The sequence below is a fragment of the Caenorhabditis remanei genome, chromosome X (assembly GCF_010183535.1).
Source record: "Caenorhabditis remanei strain PX506 chromosome X, whole genome shotgun sequence".
Classification (NCBI taxonomy): Eukaryota; Metazoa; Nematoda; class Chromadorea; order Rhabditida; family Rhabditidae; genus Caenorhabditis; species Caenorhabditis remanei.
The window spans coordinates 14,265,630-14,283,390 of NC_071333.1; the positions used below are offsets into that span (position 1 = coordinate 14,265,630).

General features: G+C 36.6%; 3 protein-coding genes across 3 annotated transcripts; 1 reads left to right on the plus strand and 2 right to left on the minus strand.

Annotated features, from left to right (window-relative positions):
* Window positions 1-2,985: 2,985 nt before the first annotated feature.
* GCK72_024837 (uncharacterized protein) lies at window positions 2,986-4,168 on the minus strand (the record flags this gene model as incomplete). The annotated part of the gene is made up of 5 exons (XM_053736078.1): window positions 2,986-3,069; window positions 3,119-3,398; window positions 3,451-3,948; window positions 3,994-4,085; window positions 4,130-4,168. The coding sequence occupies 5 exons, from the start codon at window positions 4,166-4,168 to the stop codon at window positions 2,986-2,988; spliced, it is 993 nt and encodes a 330-aa protein (XP_053579644.1).
* A 5,973-nt stretch (window positions 4,169-10,141) lies between these two features.
* GCK72_024838 (uncharacterized protein) lies at window positions 10,142-13,473 on the plus strand (the record flags this gene model as incomplete). Its single annotated transcript, XM_053736079.1, has 11 exons — window positions 10,142-10,192; window positions 10,249-10,729; window positions 10,777-10,947; window positions 11,007-11,333; window positions 11,381-11,557; window positions 11,605-11,775; window positions 11,823-12,587; window positions 12,635-12,933; window positions 12,985-13,090; window positions 13,245-13,310; window positions 13,355-13,473. 11 exons carry the CDS (start codon window positions 10,142-10,144, stop codon window positions 13,471-13,473), a joined length of 2,733 nt encoding a protein of 910 aa, XP_053579645.1.
* A 493-nt stretch (window positions 13,474-13,966) lies between these two features.
* Window positions 13,967-15,172, minus strand: GCK72_024839 (uncharacterized protein; the record flags this gene model as incomplete). Its single annotated transcript, XM_003117965.2, has 5 exons — window positions 13,967-14,075; window positions 14,124-14,242; window positions 14,289-14,839; window positions 14,900-15,048; window positions 15,099-15,172. The coding sequence occupies 5 exons, from the start codon at window positions 15,170-15,172 to the stop codon at window positions 13,967-13,969; spliced, it is 1,002 nt and encodes a 333-aa protein (XP_003118013.2).
* Between the last annotated feature and the right edge of the window lie 2,589 nt (window positions 15,173-17,761).

A 17,761-nucleotide genomic window follows, 5' to 3' on the forward strand; every position in this document is an offset into this window, starting at 1 on the left:
CGACGTTGACTGTTATAGACGGCCTAGCATGCATTAACTCTTCCAGTTGTTTTCTACAATTTGGCAAAAAACTTTTTTGAGTGGTAGAAACTACCAGCAAAAACGGACTAAACAAGTCGGAAAAGAGCTTTTGGAGTAACCACAGAAATTCAAAATTTGCTCACGAGACCTGTGACATGACTTAAACTCTCAGTAAGTTACGTATCGACAATATAAAATGGTGGTGTCTGAGCTTTTGTCTTAAAATGACCATAACTCTCTATGAAGTGTTTGTACAAAAACGTCATCAACTAGAAACATGGATCTTTACTCTTGATCTGTACGATCTATTAAAAATTTACTCAGTGGGACAATCCGTGATACCATGGCATACTCTCAAAGTTGAATATTTCAAGAAAAACAAAACGCGATAGGACCGATGACTTGTAGACAGCGTTCGAGGAAATCTTAGATGGTGTCAAACAGTCTCGTTAAATAATTGGGGAGGGGAGGAGGTGCTAATCGTCTCTGTGTATTGTTTTTCTCTCCTTTTGCTGACGTTCTAAACTAAGGACCTTATCGGATATTGCATAGCACATTATGTGGAGGAGAGAGTGTCCGGGAAAAGAGAAAGTGGTACACGTGCGTGTAGGAACAGCAAAAAAGGTTCAATAGACTAGTATGACTAATTTAAGATGTTATGTTTTTTGTGACTGTATAAAAACTTCCGATTCAGTTTTTTTCCTATAGTATCAAACATTAAAATTATAAATACTCGTTGAAATAAAAAACGATCTTACCAATATATAAGAAAAGGATGAAAAATTGTGAACGACTGTTTTAAAGTAAAAACCTATATCAGCAATATGTTTTTCCTAAAGAGAAATAGAAAAGTCGTTTTTCAACGCTGTCTGATAACAGAAAGCGGTAGAAAATTATGATAAGCGCAGGGAAACAATAGTTTCACTCTTATAAAGTTCATTTTTAATAAGATACAATGCAACGATTTTATCATTGTGATGTTTCGGTACTTACTTGTGAACAGTCGAGTGTAATCAATCAACGGAACGCTCTCAGAAGGTCTATAGGCTATCAATGTAGAAAGTGAAACACAGAGTATTAAATGATGAGAGGTGTTTTTTGGAAAGAAGACGGTAGAGTGACAGTCAAACGTTTTCTTCTGATACGCAATAAAGGATACGCAATAATAGGTGGAGTCTAATGCCTATCCAAACGCTCGCTTCTAGCAGCTGTTGGGGCTGAACATAAGGTTCTTTCATAATCAAAATATGAGCAATTGTATTTAAAAAATAAATACAACGTGACGGAAAAAAACGTGATAACATGGTTAAATCCGTAATTTGGTGCACAGGTAATTGGTAATTCACTTCACAGAACACATAACCGGTGAAACCTGATGAAAATGTGAAACATATGAATTCTGTACACCAAATTTCAAATCCCATCTCTTTATGATTTTATATCATTTTTTTCGGTTTAGATGCAGTAGGTAACAAGTGAATTATCTGTTACTTTTTCATATTCAATTTCAACACAATATTTTGCTGATTGTTGAGAGATAGAGCAGCTCGACTGGACATCCAATTTGTCGGGTGATTCAACTTCATATTCCAACCTGAACCTTGTTTCTGAAAAACTATGTGTCGATAACCAATTTTTTACAATTCGCAATGTTTCTTTTCTTTTGTAACTTGTATGACTTAGCAATTTATTCTGAGCGTGGCGCTAAAACATTCCCAATTTCTGTTCATTTATTTTTCTAGGAGTGTATTCTGTGCAAAACACTTTTCTTTTTATTACTTATGTATCTATTATTATTGTCTTTCGTTTTATCGAACCCTGTGAGTAGATGTAGACGAAGGGCCAGGCCAGGTCTGGGAGAGTTCGCTCATTGACTACGAGAGACTACATAATACCCGGAGGGGATGAGAAAAAAGAGGCGAACGTATGAAACGTCACATACGCAATGTACCATACGCAACGACACCGTTTCTCCTACACACAACCTGACAGCCGAGAATGGCCCGAGAATGCGATAGAGTCCCTTAGAGAAGGAGAGACTACTCCCAAGTCAGAGGGCAGTAAGAGTAGTGAGAACAGTAAGACCATGGTAAAAAATTGTATCTTCTTACGTGCACGTCGACAAGGAGATTGCCAACGAAGAGAGCCAATAGGTCAAATCGATAGGTCACTGGGTTAAAAGATAGGTCACTGTGTTAAGAGAAAAAAAATACGAAAAATTGCTGGAGAAATTAACAGAGTAAAGCGGAATGCGGTTTTGGAAATGGCGGAAAGCGGAAAGTGGAAGCGAAATTGAAAAGTTTTTAGCGGAAGCAAACGTTTTTGGCGGAAGACAAAAGACAGAAAGCGGAAAAAATGCCAAAAAACAGAAAGCTGAATAAAAACTCAATTTTTAGATGACGATTTTGGTATACTTTGTTACTGAAAGCCCTTGAAATTGGTTACTATTTGTGTTAAATTTAGTTTTGCTGCAACAAATCTCAAAAGATATCAGTAAATTCGAACAAAATTTTCAAACCGATATCCTCAAGGCGGAAAAAGTCTGAAAATTGCGGAAAGCGAAAATTAGAAAACTTTTGATAAACATTATGACTTAGACTATACATCTACACTAACATAGATGAGATTTTAGAAGTAATGAAATAATTGAGTCATTATTGGGTGATACACTTCGGTATTTAATTACAAACATTTTCAAAAAACAAAAGTTGACATTAAAAAAACCAAATTTTGAGCGGAAATTACATGGAATAGAAAAAATTAAAACAACCTATAAAGTTACAGATCACGGCAAATGTCATGGTAAACGATAGGTACACTATATTAGTTACAGAGCACTATATCTGAAACGGTGATATGAAAAAGAAAATGAGAATTTGACATAAAATAAAGGTGCGAGCCGGAATTGGAAAATGTTGGAGAACTCGAACAACCGGTAATAGGAATTCGAGACTATCAAATGTTTTACAACGAAGAGAACTGAAACTCGACGACACCCGCTGGATTGTCTGGAAGCACGCGGTCAAAACAGACAGGGATTTTAGCATTCTGAAAATGAATAAATGTGATTGAAAACTTTAAAAAACTCATATCTTACTTCAAACTGAGTCGGATACTCGTGAGGTTCATTTTCCAACACAATGATTTTGTTTTCGTCCGTTTCTTCATTGTTTGGCTGCCTGACAGGAGCTCTTCCGAAGTTGGTTCTGTTTTTCGGAGATTTTTTGAATTGGCCCTTTCTGTTGATCTTGCGGATCCTTCTCTCCTTTTTGTTCTTATTCAGAGTCATCTTGACCACCGTTTTCTTCTCCTTCTTTGGACCTTTTCCCATGTTTCCCAAACAGTTTTTGCTACGACACAGACATGGCTTTCTATTTCTGAAAACAAAAGTAATATAGACAACCGGATACTCTCAGAAACCATGCTTACTCGTCATAGTCGAATTGATAATTAACAGTTAGTGGAGTCCCAGCTTTAATGAACTCCTCGGCGAAGTAACCGATAGCTCGGAATCGTCTGTCCATGCCGTCTATTTTCCACCGCATCGCAACCATGTTTGGAGAACAGCTGTGATTCACATACTTTGCGACATTCCCGATCTTTAAGGGGTCAATGTAATATGCTCCGGCTTGGAACATATAATCGTGTTCTTGTCCCGCTTCGGCATATTCTTTCACTCGTTGCTCATGAACCTTCTGAGTGATGATTTCTCCTGTGTAAGCACAGATGAAGCTTCCTTCTGGAATATCCCTGATTGCAATGACGCCTTTTCCCATATCACCAGCATCAACTATGGTGAAATGGCAATATCTGTTTTGGCGGAAATTTTGATTTTTGCATGATTTCTTGCAATCGGCCGGGCACTCCTGTTTTGCTCTCACGTTTTTGCAAGCAGTAGTTGAGCATTTACAACCAGATGTTCTGCATCTGTAAATCAAATAAACATGACACGGACAAATGATAAAATCTTACGGAGTGACTTTGAGTGGTTTGACAGTTCTATCGGTTAAGTATGACTCGTGTTCCACCATCCTTATCTTCTGGAGAGCTCTTGTTTCTTTGTTCTGAAATTTTGTGAGCATGATAAAATTTTGATAGGTAACCTAACCTTTATCAGCAATCTCGTCGGATGTGGAATGAATCTCATGATTGGAACCGAAATGAAGGTGTAGAGGTCTCTTTCTGGAAATTAAAATATAAAAATTGAATGGCCTGCAGAAGAGAATTTGTAAGCCATACGATGGGTGAAAATTAACCAAACAAATCCAAAAGAAAGCAGAAGAAAGCTAGGTTATTTGCAATGTATGTCTGCTAAAAAGCATAGATACGAAAAAAATGTCTATTTTATAAATGAGGTACTGTAATGCTACATATAGTGTTTAGATAAATACATTCGAAATAAGGTTTGTCCGGAGTTTGATAATTATAATCCGTGGTTCCAGTTAACTGAACAGTTAATTGAACTGAATTTGGTTATACTACTTCCTACGTTAGACGTCGTAAGTTTATCAGAGCCCAAATCAGTCAGACTAGTCTAGTAACTGAAAAAACGGGGTTAAACACAAAATTCGAAAGAAGAATAAGAACAGTTCAAGAGGTAAATTAAAAGAGGCAAACTTTTAACTATGGAGAATTAGAAAACCTGGAAAATACTCAATATGAATGGTTTTGAATTGCCGATTCAGAATAATATACGATGATTCCTAATTAAGTCAGAAAAACAATTTAAAGAACATGATAACCTGAGCAAAACTAAAATAATATTATCATAACGGAATGTCCCTATGACTCGATGGTTCTTCGAAACGTGTAAGTAAGTTTACTCAAAGGTGTAAAACAGTAAAACAGAATTTTTCACTTATGAAAATCGTAAAATCATTGATAATACTCCGTAGGACCTAATTCAATAATGGTTAGGAAAATCAAAGCAACGTTCGCAGGTTCGAAACGATAGACCACCATTGTTTATAGTCCCTTTGCACATCTTCTCACTCTTCTCTCTAGATCTCTTTCTATCTCTCTCATTATTTTTCGGGCAAGAAGAAATGCTTACGCGAAAGGGTTGGTGTCCTGTAGCAAACTACCAGAGAGTTCTTGCGGATGGTCCTCTCGCTATCTTAACTTTCTCTACGTCTCACTCTCCCCTTCTACCTATCTTTCGATCTGTCGCGACGTAGCAAAAACCACAGGAGGAGGAAATATTGGTGGTCCAGAAACAAATAGGAAATACTATGTTGTTTTATTTCGTTTTAGCAAAAAACGAGAAACGTTTTCAATGCCTCGTATTTGAATTTTGAAAACTATATCAGGGTTTTTAGTTAGTTGAGGAAAAATTCTAATTGAAAAAGCTTGGAAATGTTTTTAAAATTAATCATTCGTTTCACTGTCGTGGACTGTAATTTTCAAATCCAATGAAAAAAATGGGGCTTTATTCCAACATTAATTTGGTACCTACTTATATACAATTGGGTGTCCGAAAAGAAGGGAGAGAGTATCTGCATACGTGAGCTGTGTAACTCACAGGTTATGCAACAATTAGATGACTTCGCACCAGCTGCCACAAGAAAAGATACTGTATTCATTGCACACTATCGCGACTTTCCAATATACATATAAAGATCAATTTGGTATAAAAACGCAATAGAAATCTTTGTTATTCAAAGTGAGTTATGAGAAAAGAAATCGGGACAGGTTTTTTATAATACTTTTGAATGAAAAATGAAAAGTTAGTTAATTTCATTTCATTTATGCTAACCATATAGTAATTCAGAATACAAAACTTTTTTTTTCATTACAACTGCGAGATCAAACAAGAAGATAATATCAGAAACTCCGGACTCTGCCGGGCACGAGAGATTTTTAACAACTGTATTGAACACGATGTTGGTCATTTGAATTTGAAAAACAAATTTTTTGTTGAGTTGTAACTGTAAAATCAAATTTCACCTGGATTTTCAGTTTAAAAAATTGTATTGTTCCTGTGATATGTGTACTTCAAATTAATTTCAACTCTTCCAGACTTTCAGATGTTTAGTCCCGCAACAAGTTGAAAATAACTTTTCTTTTTTATGTGTTCAATTCTCCAAATTACATGTTTGTAGATCAGGAATTTTTTCAAACATTTTTCCCATCTCGACGTATAAAAAGAAAAGGTATGATTATCTAACCACTAAAAAAGTCGAACGACTCAGTTTTTTCTCTCTTCCTTTTCCTACCCACCGAGCAATATCCGTTTCTCGTTCTGGATTTATGGAGTAGTGTAGAAAATTGCTATGCATTTATTTTTTTTTTGAATCGTAAGACTTTGAGTCGTACGGTATCGTGTTTGGTTTATGTAAAATCTATTTTCATATGCAGTATCATATTTCTGACAAGAGTTTCGACGTTCAAGCAAGCGACCAAGGCCATTAACTGAAGGACACCATATGTAAATCTTGCTTGCTGAATGTTTCATCTTTCGTAAAATCAACTCAAATCATTTCATTGTCACAAATGTCACGGATATAGTACACAATTTTTAATTTTCAAAAAAAAAATTTTTAAACTGACTCATTAAGTTTTCAACAACAACTAGTGTCATCATGTTTACAAAAAAGTTCATACATATTCTGCTTGGGTATCTCTTTTATGTAACAAAGGAAACTTCAGAATTTTTTATCATTAATTTTGAGTCACATCTTGTTTGCTTTGAGTTTTCAATAAGTGAAATTGATTCTCACCTACGTCAGAGCTCCTTCCCGATCTTTTTTGCAACAACACATTGCACATCATGGAAAGTCTCATTTCCGCTCAAAGAACTCTTTTTGTTTCTGCATCCCTTGTTCTGTAGATATTATGTTAATCTCTGAATTGTGTGAAGCGTGAATGCGTGACGTAGGTCATCTGTCCCAAAATCCCTTTTTTTCAGTTTTTTGCCCTAAATCTGAGCTGGAATCAAAAGAGTTTCTTCTAGATGACTAATCGCCTCGGATTTTTCTGAACATCGAAGCCTTCTTTGTGTGACGTTTCGATTCTTCAACCCAAATCTCTATTATAAGCCTTAATTCTAAAAATTCCTACTATCACGGAGATTGTTTTAAAACATGCATGTTTCGTACGAAAAGATTAATCCGAACAAGCCCTCCACATCGTTGGCAATTCCTTTTTTTCGATTATATTCTCAGTATATGCCCCTCTCGTTCGTGAATTTCTTTTTTTATTTCCATATTCCCTTTTCCCTCCCAAAATTCTTGAATTTATTTCTCTGGGAAACCAACATCGGTTGTTTTATAGCTCACATTGTTTGTGACGTACGGTGTGCACTACGTTTCAGATTCTTCTGATTCCACCTGCAGATGCTCTGGTCGTATTGGTATATTGTAGGTGACTCAAATCGTGAAATCTAAATTTATATATTCTGCGGTGGTTTTTTCTTCTGTTTCGAAATCAGAACCAACACAAATTAATTTTGTAACATTTTGTATTCTCCCAGAGTTTTCTTCCGGATGTTGGAATGTTGTCGTTTTTGAACTACATTTCAGGTCAGAAAGAATCGTAGTGGTTTTTTTTTGACATTTCCCGGCCCGCCTTTTCAGTTCTGGTTTAGGTGGGATGTTGTTTCGTACATTCACATTTTTCTTTCAAGGGAAATCTTTGGAGGCGCGGCTTTCACACGATCTACAAATTTGGTCATATGTACTTTCGGCTAATGGGAGTCCATTTCTGCCATCAAAATCGACTGACTGTCTCTTTGAGCCGAGTTATGGGCTCTCAAGTCTTTCATACGGTTAGGCTTTTCAGATGGAATTCCAAATCGGCAATAGAATACTGTCAAAGATGTTCTCATTTTTGCAACGTAGGAGCACAGGTGAACAGCTAGGAAACACAAATGAAACCGCGCAGTGGTATATATGCGGCCGATTTGAAAATCCACGTAAAAAAGCCTAACCGTATGAAAAGTTTGGGAGCTCATAACTCAGCTCAAAGATACATTTAGCCGGTTTTGTGGAGAGAAATGAACTTCTCGTAGACGAACGTACCGAGAACCAAATTTATAGATAGTCTGAAAGTCGTGTCGCCAAAAACTTCCCTTGCGAGTGAACCAATTTCTTATCTTCCCTTCATTCCTGAATCAAAAACAAAGCCTTAATTCGAGTTGTCCCTACTTTGTGTCTACTGTACACACTAAAAAAACCTTCCGTCTTTTCACTAAAAATGTGAGCTCCAGTAAAAAGAAAGATAGAAAATCGAATTTTTAAATTAACGGAGGCAGTCTGAACAATAATTGACCGGGTAACTTTTTTTCCCAAATCTTTCGTATGATGAATGTTTCAATTTCATCGCGAAGCACAATCAACACCTTTTTAGATTATAATCTCAGTATAAGCGTTGTTTCATGAATTTTTTAAATTACCATGTTGCCTTTTCCTCCCGAAAATCTTGAATTTATTTCTGTGGGAAACCAACATCGGACGTTTTATCGCTCATAATGTTTGTGACGAACGGTGTGAATAACGTAAGAGATTCTTCTGATTCCATTTGCAGACGCTGCTGGTATTGGTATATTGTAGGTGACTTGAATCGTATAATGTAATATTATATATTCCGCATTCATTTTTTTGTTTCTAAATCAGAACCAATACATATTCCTTTTGTAATATTATGTATTCATCAACTGCTTTCTTCCAGATATTGGAATTTTGTCGTTTTTCAACCACATTTCAGGTCAGAAAGAATCGCAGTGTTTTTTGAGCATTTTCCGGCCCGCCTCTTCAGTTCTGATTATAGTGTGGGTGTTGTTTCGTGCATTTGCTTTTTTCTCAGTATACCCAATTTCTCATCTTCCCGTTATTCACGAATCAAAAACGATGTCCAAATTCGAGTCGTCCCTACATTTTGTTCAGTATACACACTTAGAAAGAACCTTCCCCCTTTTCACATAAAAATAGGAGCTCCAGTAAAAAGAAGAAGAGTAAAAGTCATACATCTTACTCTTCGCATTTTTAAATTGAAGAAGGCACAGCGAACTATAATTGACTGGGTTCCTTTTTTCCCGAATCTTTCGATATGATGAATGCCTCGATTTTCTCGCGAAGCACAATCCCCTTTTCCTCATTTTTCTTTCGTGTCCCTTTTCTTGAAAGGTCGCACCTCATTCATCTTCTCACCTCCTGTCTTCCCAGTTTTCCGTTTTAAAACGCACTCTCCGAGTCGATCGAGAATCGACCATATGCACCCGAAAAAAGTTGGCCATCTCCGATTTACCCATCCTTTTGATCAAAAACTGTTTCAAGTGTTTTTAGCAAATTGGGATACTTTTTGGCCGGATCCATTACCTCGGTACATGGGAAAATCAAAAATCGATCTTTTTCGAAAACGTTTCCTGAAGTAGTTACAGTACTGGCTATAAAGAATGCGACACATGCAGTTTTTAGTTGAAAATGGTCAACTTTGTGAGTGTGACACGGTCTCCCTCACAATATTGATTGTTTATTGACTATACAGATCACAAGTAGAGCTTCATTTTTGTAGTTGATCACTTTTTTGTATGGGCATATCCTAAGAAGTTATGTATCATTAAAGAAATTTCTCGCAATTGTTGCCATTTTTCAGTGCTAAAAAGACAGATTTTTGAGCTGTTTACTTTTAACGATTGACAACTTCACACTCACAAAGTTGACCATTTTCAACTAACAACTGCAAGTGTCGCATTCTTTATGGCCAGTACTGTAGGTATGAAAACTTAACTACATAGAATTTGTTGTAGACACTATTTTAAGCATTATTGTGTTCAAAAAAATTCCAGCTCAACACCTTCAATGTGAACATTTTCAAAATGTATGGAATTTTTCGTTTTTTTTTTCATGAAAATGTTTTTATCTCAGTGACCCTAGAAGACATGGTTTTCTTATTTAAAAATTGGAATCTACATGAAATTTGGTATTGGATACATGCTGTCCCTACTGTTATCTCCTCCCCAAAAAACAGTTTTTTTCCGGTAGTATCAAATCAATTTCTTTTCTTTTTTCTAGGGTGATCGAACGAGTCAGAATGTGCGTCTTAAAAACCAAGCATTTTCTCATAATCATCTTGTGTCTTTTTTCAGTTCATGTTCATCTAAACTCTTATTTGGATATTCGAAATGGACGAAACAGATATCAACAAAAAAGTGAAAGAGTATACCGCTCATGTCGTTTGTGGATATAAGGTACGTTGCATTCGATCAACCTTAAGAATTAATTTTTTCAGACAGAGACTGCGTTAAAAGAATTGATACCACTGGTGGCCATCGCTCCTCTCATGTTTCTGGATCTCAATAAAACCTATGACGTTGTTTCAAAATGTGGGAAAGACACACTTCAGTCCGACATTCGCAGCGATGCAAGCGAAATAGTCAGAATTATTGATTCACGAAGAGAGAATCAGAAGAAAGCTAAGATGGACAAAAACAATGATAATGATGAGGAAATTCCACGGAAAATGGCCAAACTAACAGAAGTTAATAAAACACCTGGAAACGAAGGAAACCCAGTAAACCTTATTAAGCCCTTCAAAGTTGGAGATCCATTGGACTTCTCCGACTTGGAAGTGACTCCAGGAAAAATCATGTATCCCGGACTGAACCCAGTTCCAAAAAAGCCAGGTCCATCAACAGGAACCAAACCGAAGGAAATGTTGCCTGATAAAAACTCGAGTCATAATTCTTCGAATCTTTCTTCGAATCTTGGTGGTGAGTTTTCTTGAAGTTGTTCCTTGCTAAAAAGGAATCTGTTCCAGAGATCAGGTATTCAACAACTTCCGAGTTAAAACGATCTGGTAAATCAGATGTGGATGGGGGCCTGATAAAACGAAAAAGTTTTATCCCACAAGAGTACTTCAAAAAATCTGAATCTCCAAAGGGAGAATCACCAATCGAAGATTATGACGCATCTCCATTGAAAACTCAACGTGAGCTATTTCAACATTCTCTTTCACACATATTACATAATCAATTTAATTGAATTTAGGCGCTGATATGGATGTGGTTCTTAGCGATGATCAAGAAGACTCAGAAGAGCCAGATGCGTTTTCCTTGCCATTCGGTGACCCATTTAACCTCAATGCGATCTTGGCCGAAGGAAATGACAGTAGCCCTGAAAATGGATCAATTCCGAAAAATCCTGATTGCTCAAAGCGAACCCGTTATAAACCCCTTGGTGGATTGGACGTGAATGAAATGTTTTTCAAACCAAAGAAGTCACATACGAAAATGTATGCGGGGAAACCAAAAACCGCGGAGAAAAAGCGCACTGATGAAGATTTGAATAACAATTCTTCCTCGGGAAATCACGACAGTAAGTTTTCTTTCAATCGTCCATTGGTAAAAACAGTAGTACCTCAGGTCTCAAGAAACCACCGACACCGGCTTTGAAACCTTTCGAATTATTGGATGAAGATGATACTTTGCCAAAACGGCGCATATCACACTTGCAGCAGAATTCTGGAAAGTCAGAGACTGTTGAAAAAAAGGCAGTTTCTAAAGAATCGGATAACAATTCTCCTTCGAAAAACTTTGGTCGTAAGTATTCGCGCGGTTGTTCATTGGTGAAAACACTGATATTACAGGTCTCACTCTTTCTACTAATTCGAAAACATGTAGTGGACTAGATAGAAACGAGAGCAAGTTCAAACCACGCAAATCATATTCACAACAGAACAATCGGAAATCAGATACTGCAAATACAATGTTGGTTGTTAAAGAATCGGATAATAATCATACTTCAAAAAATGTTGATCGTAAGTATTCCCACTGTTGTAAATTGGTAAAAACACTGATATTACAGGTTTCAATTATTCTAAAAATACCGATTCGAAACTAAATTATGGATTGGAAAAGAAGGAGAGCACGTTCCAACCTCGTGAATCAATTTTGCAAATAAACACACGGAAATCAACTGAGAAAGTGTTGGCTGTTGGAGATTCGGATGATGAGTCTTCGAATGAAGACTCACCGAGTGAATTGCTGGCTACTATCGAAAAGAATGACCAATTTAAAAATGCAGCGGAAAAGAAATTTGCTAAATTCATCAAGCGCGAATTTCCTGGAAAAGAGAAAGAAAAACCTTACCTGTATTCTTATCGCGAATGGTATCAAGCATTGAAAAGTGCCTCAGAACAGCTAGAGAATAGTACCGTGGGTACTCCTCTTGGCTCAAATACAAAGAAGCCTGGATATCAATCGTCAAAAGTTGAACCACCATCACTCCTCTCCACCAACAAACAAATCCAAGGAAATGCCGTACATCACCGTCCACGTTCAATTTCAAATAAAATAGGAAACTCATCTGCAGGTTGTAAACCTACTGTAGTAACTGGAAAGAAAGTCGAGTCTATCAACAAACCTCGAAATTGGAGTGATGGCGTCCCTGCTGGAATTGGACGGATTCCGAAAAAGACAAATCATTTGAGAGATGAAGGGTTTGAGCCGAAACCAGAGCTGGATAAGAAAAAGAGCAATCCAGCACCAAATCTTTATTCTGGAACACTTGATGCTGCTGAGAGAAACTCGAACGACAACGAGTACGATCCAACCGAATTTTATCTTGGGAGTGAGTGATATCAAAGTTGCCATTCGGTTACAAAATTCTACTTTCAGCTCGTCCCAGTCATATTTCATTTGACTTCATTAAAGACGAAGCGGACAAACTTTCTGCCGCAGACTTGATCACTTTTCTCGGAAACAACAAGCAATTTAAGAAGGATGCGGACAGGTTTTTTGTGAAATTCATTCGAGAAGAGTTTCCTGAAAAACTCCGTCACAAACCCAACGGGTATTCCTCATTGCAATGGTATCAAACCTTGAAGAGACGAGCAAACATGCAAGAGGATCTTGCTGAAAATAATGTTTCTTCATCTATCAAGAAAGGAATCCAGTTGACATCTAACGGAGCCACTGTGAGTTTTACTCTTCAAACATCATTTTAACAAAATAAGCCATACTTATAGAAAGCGATTGATGAAGTTCACCGCGAGGGGAAACAAAATAATAACGCAATAGAAACTTCTGTAACTGCCTACACGGCTTTGCAACAAAGAAACAATGCAAATTATGGTCAGCAATGCGTTAAACTAACTTGTAATTTGTAGTTGTATATTTAGATTTTAAAATACCGGATGTTCGCCGTTCCCGACCCGTTTCTCAAACTGAAAAACCCAAAACCAATGGTAAGAACCTAAAAGAAACACCAAACTGTCACATGTTTTAGGATCAGCTCCTCGCACAGTTTCATCACCAGGACGGAATAATCAAACTAACAATAATCCAAGAAATGGTAAATAAATAAAAATCTATCTAACCATAATTATGAGTTTTCAGGCTCTCGGCCATCAACAAGTGGGGGAAGCACAGGACAACCAACTCGCCCAGAACAACGAAAGGAGCCAATGAGCAAATTAATGAAGAAATCCTGGAGGGATGCCCAAAATAGACATTAATTAACCACTATGATTCGATATTACACAATTAATCGATGATTGCTTCTCAAATTTTTTATTAGATAACTGAGCAAGAAGTGCTTACCGCTTTCCAATTTTTTTTTCGAATTTTCGATCACCTAATACTATTCTCCCGCTTTGAATAATAGTTTCTGCTTGATTAAGAATATGTTATCTGTGTAGCTTATTTTTACATTCAATTTTGGATATCTGTTCTCAACTGCTTCCTTGTAACCAAGTATTTTATCAAAATGCTTCGCTTGAAATGTGTGCAGAATTTCAAAAACCTGTAGTAAAAACAAAACGCTTTGAGTAGAGTTCTTTTCCCGTGTTGTAATTCTTATGCTACGATTCATCTGTTTGTTTTTATGCAACCGATCTTTTGTATTTTGTGTGTATTGCTCCAGTAAGCTAAAGATGTTCATTAATATAGTTGGGCTAGTCAAATCTCGCGAGTAAAGAAACTTTCATAAATGAGAGTAAATAGACAAGGTCAGTTTTTCTTCAACAGTGAGTGTACATGTCCAATTATTCTATTATCCAAAAATTTGACAGCAAGAATTGAATTTCCAGATCGCATGGGTATGTTAACAACATTTCCACTGAAAATCCACTATTACATCTGGGAAACGATTTCATGTATTCCTTACCTCATTCTCGTATTTTTGAAGTTACTTGCGATATTATTTGAAACTAAAGTCGTATCCAACGTATTGTGATAATAAAGTTGAAAATGTGAATCAATTGAAGCATCAATCTCATAGAAGCTCTGAACAGAATAATCATTAGCCAAGTCTCACAAATCTCATTCTCACTTGAACAGACAGCAACAAGTCATTTAAAGAGAGTTCGGCGAAATCAGCATTGTATAATTGGAGGTGTGTAAAGAATCGAATTGGAATGTCAACAACGTTTGTAATTTGAACATGTTTTGCCATTTTCCACTGTCTTGTTTCAAATACTGATTCCATGGCGGAGTTCATAATTTTCTTCGTGAATGTATTGATTGCGATTGTCTCCAAATAGTTCTCATTTAGCAATCGCAAGCTATGAATTGTATCCTCGAAGGCAGACAAATAGTATTCCACTTTTTTGGTGTTGATACAATAAGCCGGTTGCATAGCTTGTAATTTGCGTCTCAAAGTTTCATAGACTGTATATTTTTCTTCAGCCTGGCACTGGCGGACAATAATCTCCATTTTTCTTACAACAGATTTTCCATTAATGAAAAGCAGGAGAAAATCTGTCATGATCAGATCCAGCATGTTTTGTCGAACGTGATGAAGATATTTTTCTCTGACTAGTGGTTCATCATTATCGTCATCTCCATCAGAGTTTTTTACAACGGTAACAGTTATTCGATTCTCTATAAAATATTCTGAGGAGTTTGAGTTCACGCGGGTCAATATCTTGAAATGTCACTTACCGTTTCCATCCTGTGAATACGAAAACGCAGTATTGTCTACTCTCAACATCATGCCGTCTTCTTCAATCTCTAAGTTCACTTTATCCAATTCCAGCGGCACTTCGTCAACCAGTTGTCTTTCAGCATGACAACATTTTCGAAAACAGCATCTTAAGTATTTCAAATTGAAGTTTTAAATTTCAGCAGTTCTGAAACTAACCTTGATTCAAAATCTAGATTTCGGACCACATCATGTTTAAAATGGACGGGAAGGTCTTCCCAACTCGGTGGCATGTTGAAAAATGCTATTAGAGGAATAAAATGATTGGAGTAATGTTTTTCTGAGCTTATCAATAATATCAATGTGCGTCAGTAGGCTTTTTGCTTGTTTGATAAGAAATTTATAGCATTCTGAAAGACATTAATGCTTATTCACTGTTACACTTTCAAAAGCATACGGAACTTTATATGGAAAAAAACCATTAGAAGAAACTGATAGAAACAGATTTTCCCAATAAGACAAGAATATTAATCGAAAATCATTATGTCACTGGGGCTAAATAGAAATTAGCAATTTGTATTTAAAAAATCACTCATTTCACTAATGATGGTGAATCTAAAACTGCAACAAGCCGAGTCTGCCAATGAGGATCATGAATTGGAACCAACGCCACATTCAACAGTGTTTTCACATGACCAGAATTCCGCCATCTTTGTGGAAGAAGTATCGGAATAATTTCCAAAATATAGTAATCCAAATAGTTGATTCATAGTGTTCTCGAAAACGGCCATTGCACAATCTGAACCATAGATCAGTTTCAACCAATCCGATATATTATATGCATTTACAAAATTATCCATTTCATAAATGATAAAAACATCAACACTTATTGAATCTAAAAGATGAATAAGACTTCTGGTGCTGTTAGTAAACAATTTCATCAGTATTTCCGGATACAGGAGATAGCACTTTTGCAATTTCCAGCAGAACGGCATTTCTATTCTCAATTACATAATCAGTCTTGTTTCAGTGAATCCGAACAAATAATTGGTTTAGTAATTTTTCCAATTTTTCAACATTTTGAATGATTACACACGTTTTCCGCAAGCTGTTGGAATATAATAGTTTATTGACCTCGTCCATTTTTGTGATGGGTTTAACATCCATGAAGTCGTTTGAAAAACCAGGCATAAAATTGCTAACACGAATAATGTTTCTTTCCTTGCTTGTTCGTTCGAAATTTCAAAGAAATTTTGTTAAGATTTCCGCAACCTTGCTAATCCTGACTAGTCATACTTTGTAACTTTGATTACAGCAATCGGTGTCAAGTCGTACCACGCGCGAATATGCTTGTCTGCGTCTGTTCAGACAACGTGACCTTGAAATAGCAAAGCTATGAAAATGAATGTACAAAGATGAGCTCATCCAGATGTCTACTTTATAAAAATGTTCAGTCATGTGATTCAGTCAAAGGTTCAATAAATTTTTTAATTGTGAATATTTCCCCATCACGTCTCCTCTCCTGTACTCATCCTTACCAATGTATGCCATTTCTGATTTCTTCCCAAAGATACTTCCACTCGGATGTTTTCACTCTTGAGTTACTTAGCACTTAACCCACCTGACACTACAAATGGCATTTTTGATCGGTGATGGCCTGAGAAATGTGTAATAATAATGTGTAATATTCATCACTGAGCTACACTAAATCCAAGAAAACTTGACAAATTGTACAAACCAATTGTCTGAGAAAAATTGGAAATGTGTTTTGTGGACACAGATGTCTCGCTAGCTGACTACAATGGGAGATTGTGTAGATTGTATCTCGGCTCGATGTCATTTGGGACGAACTCACATCTTAACACTATTTATCAGCCGGAAATCTTGTTGTTTCACGACAGCTTACCTTCATATCTATTTTCTTGCAACATCAGATAGGTAGTACCATTCTTCCCACCTATCCTGAACATCTAGTATACATACGGTAGTTCTTCATTATCACATGTTGTGTTACACATATGTCCACACGAATGTAGACTCGATTTTGTTGGTTTAAAAATCCAATGAACTATATTCCCACAAAGTGTGAATGTATTTTGCAACATGGCAGATACATGCTCTCACTGACCATTGTTACATAGGTATATGAAAAATACTTGTGCCAAAAAGCGAAAGTAATGTATTTTTCACTTCTTGGCTATCATTACATAGAAATGATGAAGTATAGGTAAAACCTTCATCTAAGAATTTCCTATCTGGGTTCACCATTTGAGGTACAAACGTCTCCAAATCATCATCCTCATTGGCAAACGCAACACGCGCCAATGACACTCAGAATATCATTTAGACGAGCGTTACGTAACGGAAAACGGTAGATTTTCTCGTCTCAAATAGTTTCTCCTCTCAAGGTCTGGTATCGGTGCCGCGTGTGGGCTGTCATCACTATAATAATCCATCAAGTTCGCACCTTGACGGCAGATGAACTTTTCTGTCGGCCCCTTTTCCTCTTTCGCTTTGCAACAATATTATCTCGCGATATCTAACCGCACTGTATAAATGAAGAGTGACTGATGATTTTATCATTTATCAAAACATACAACATTCTGCTTTTCGCGCATTTTCTCAAGCGATCAATCGGAGGAAAAAATGCGATTCAATAGCGTGGAGGGGTACTGTAAAAACCAGAATGAGGGAAATGTGGCGATTGAGGAAAAGAAGGAAAAGAGTGTTGTTTTGTTTTTGAATATTACCACGATGAAAAACAGAAAACAGATCATGATTAATTTGTCGATTGGCCTCAAAACTTTTGACTATTCCATTCATTTTACTGGTTTCGTTTCTAACTATATGTCTTACATCAGAGACACGTGTATAGTAGAATG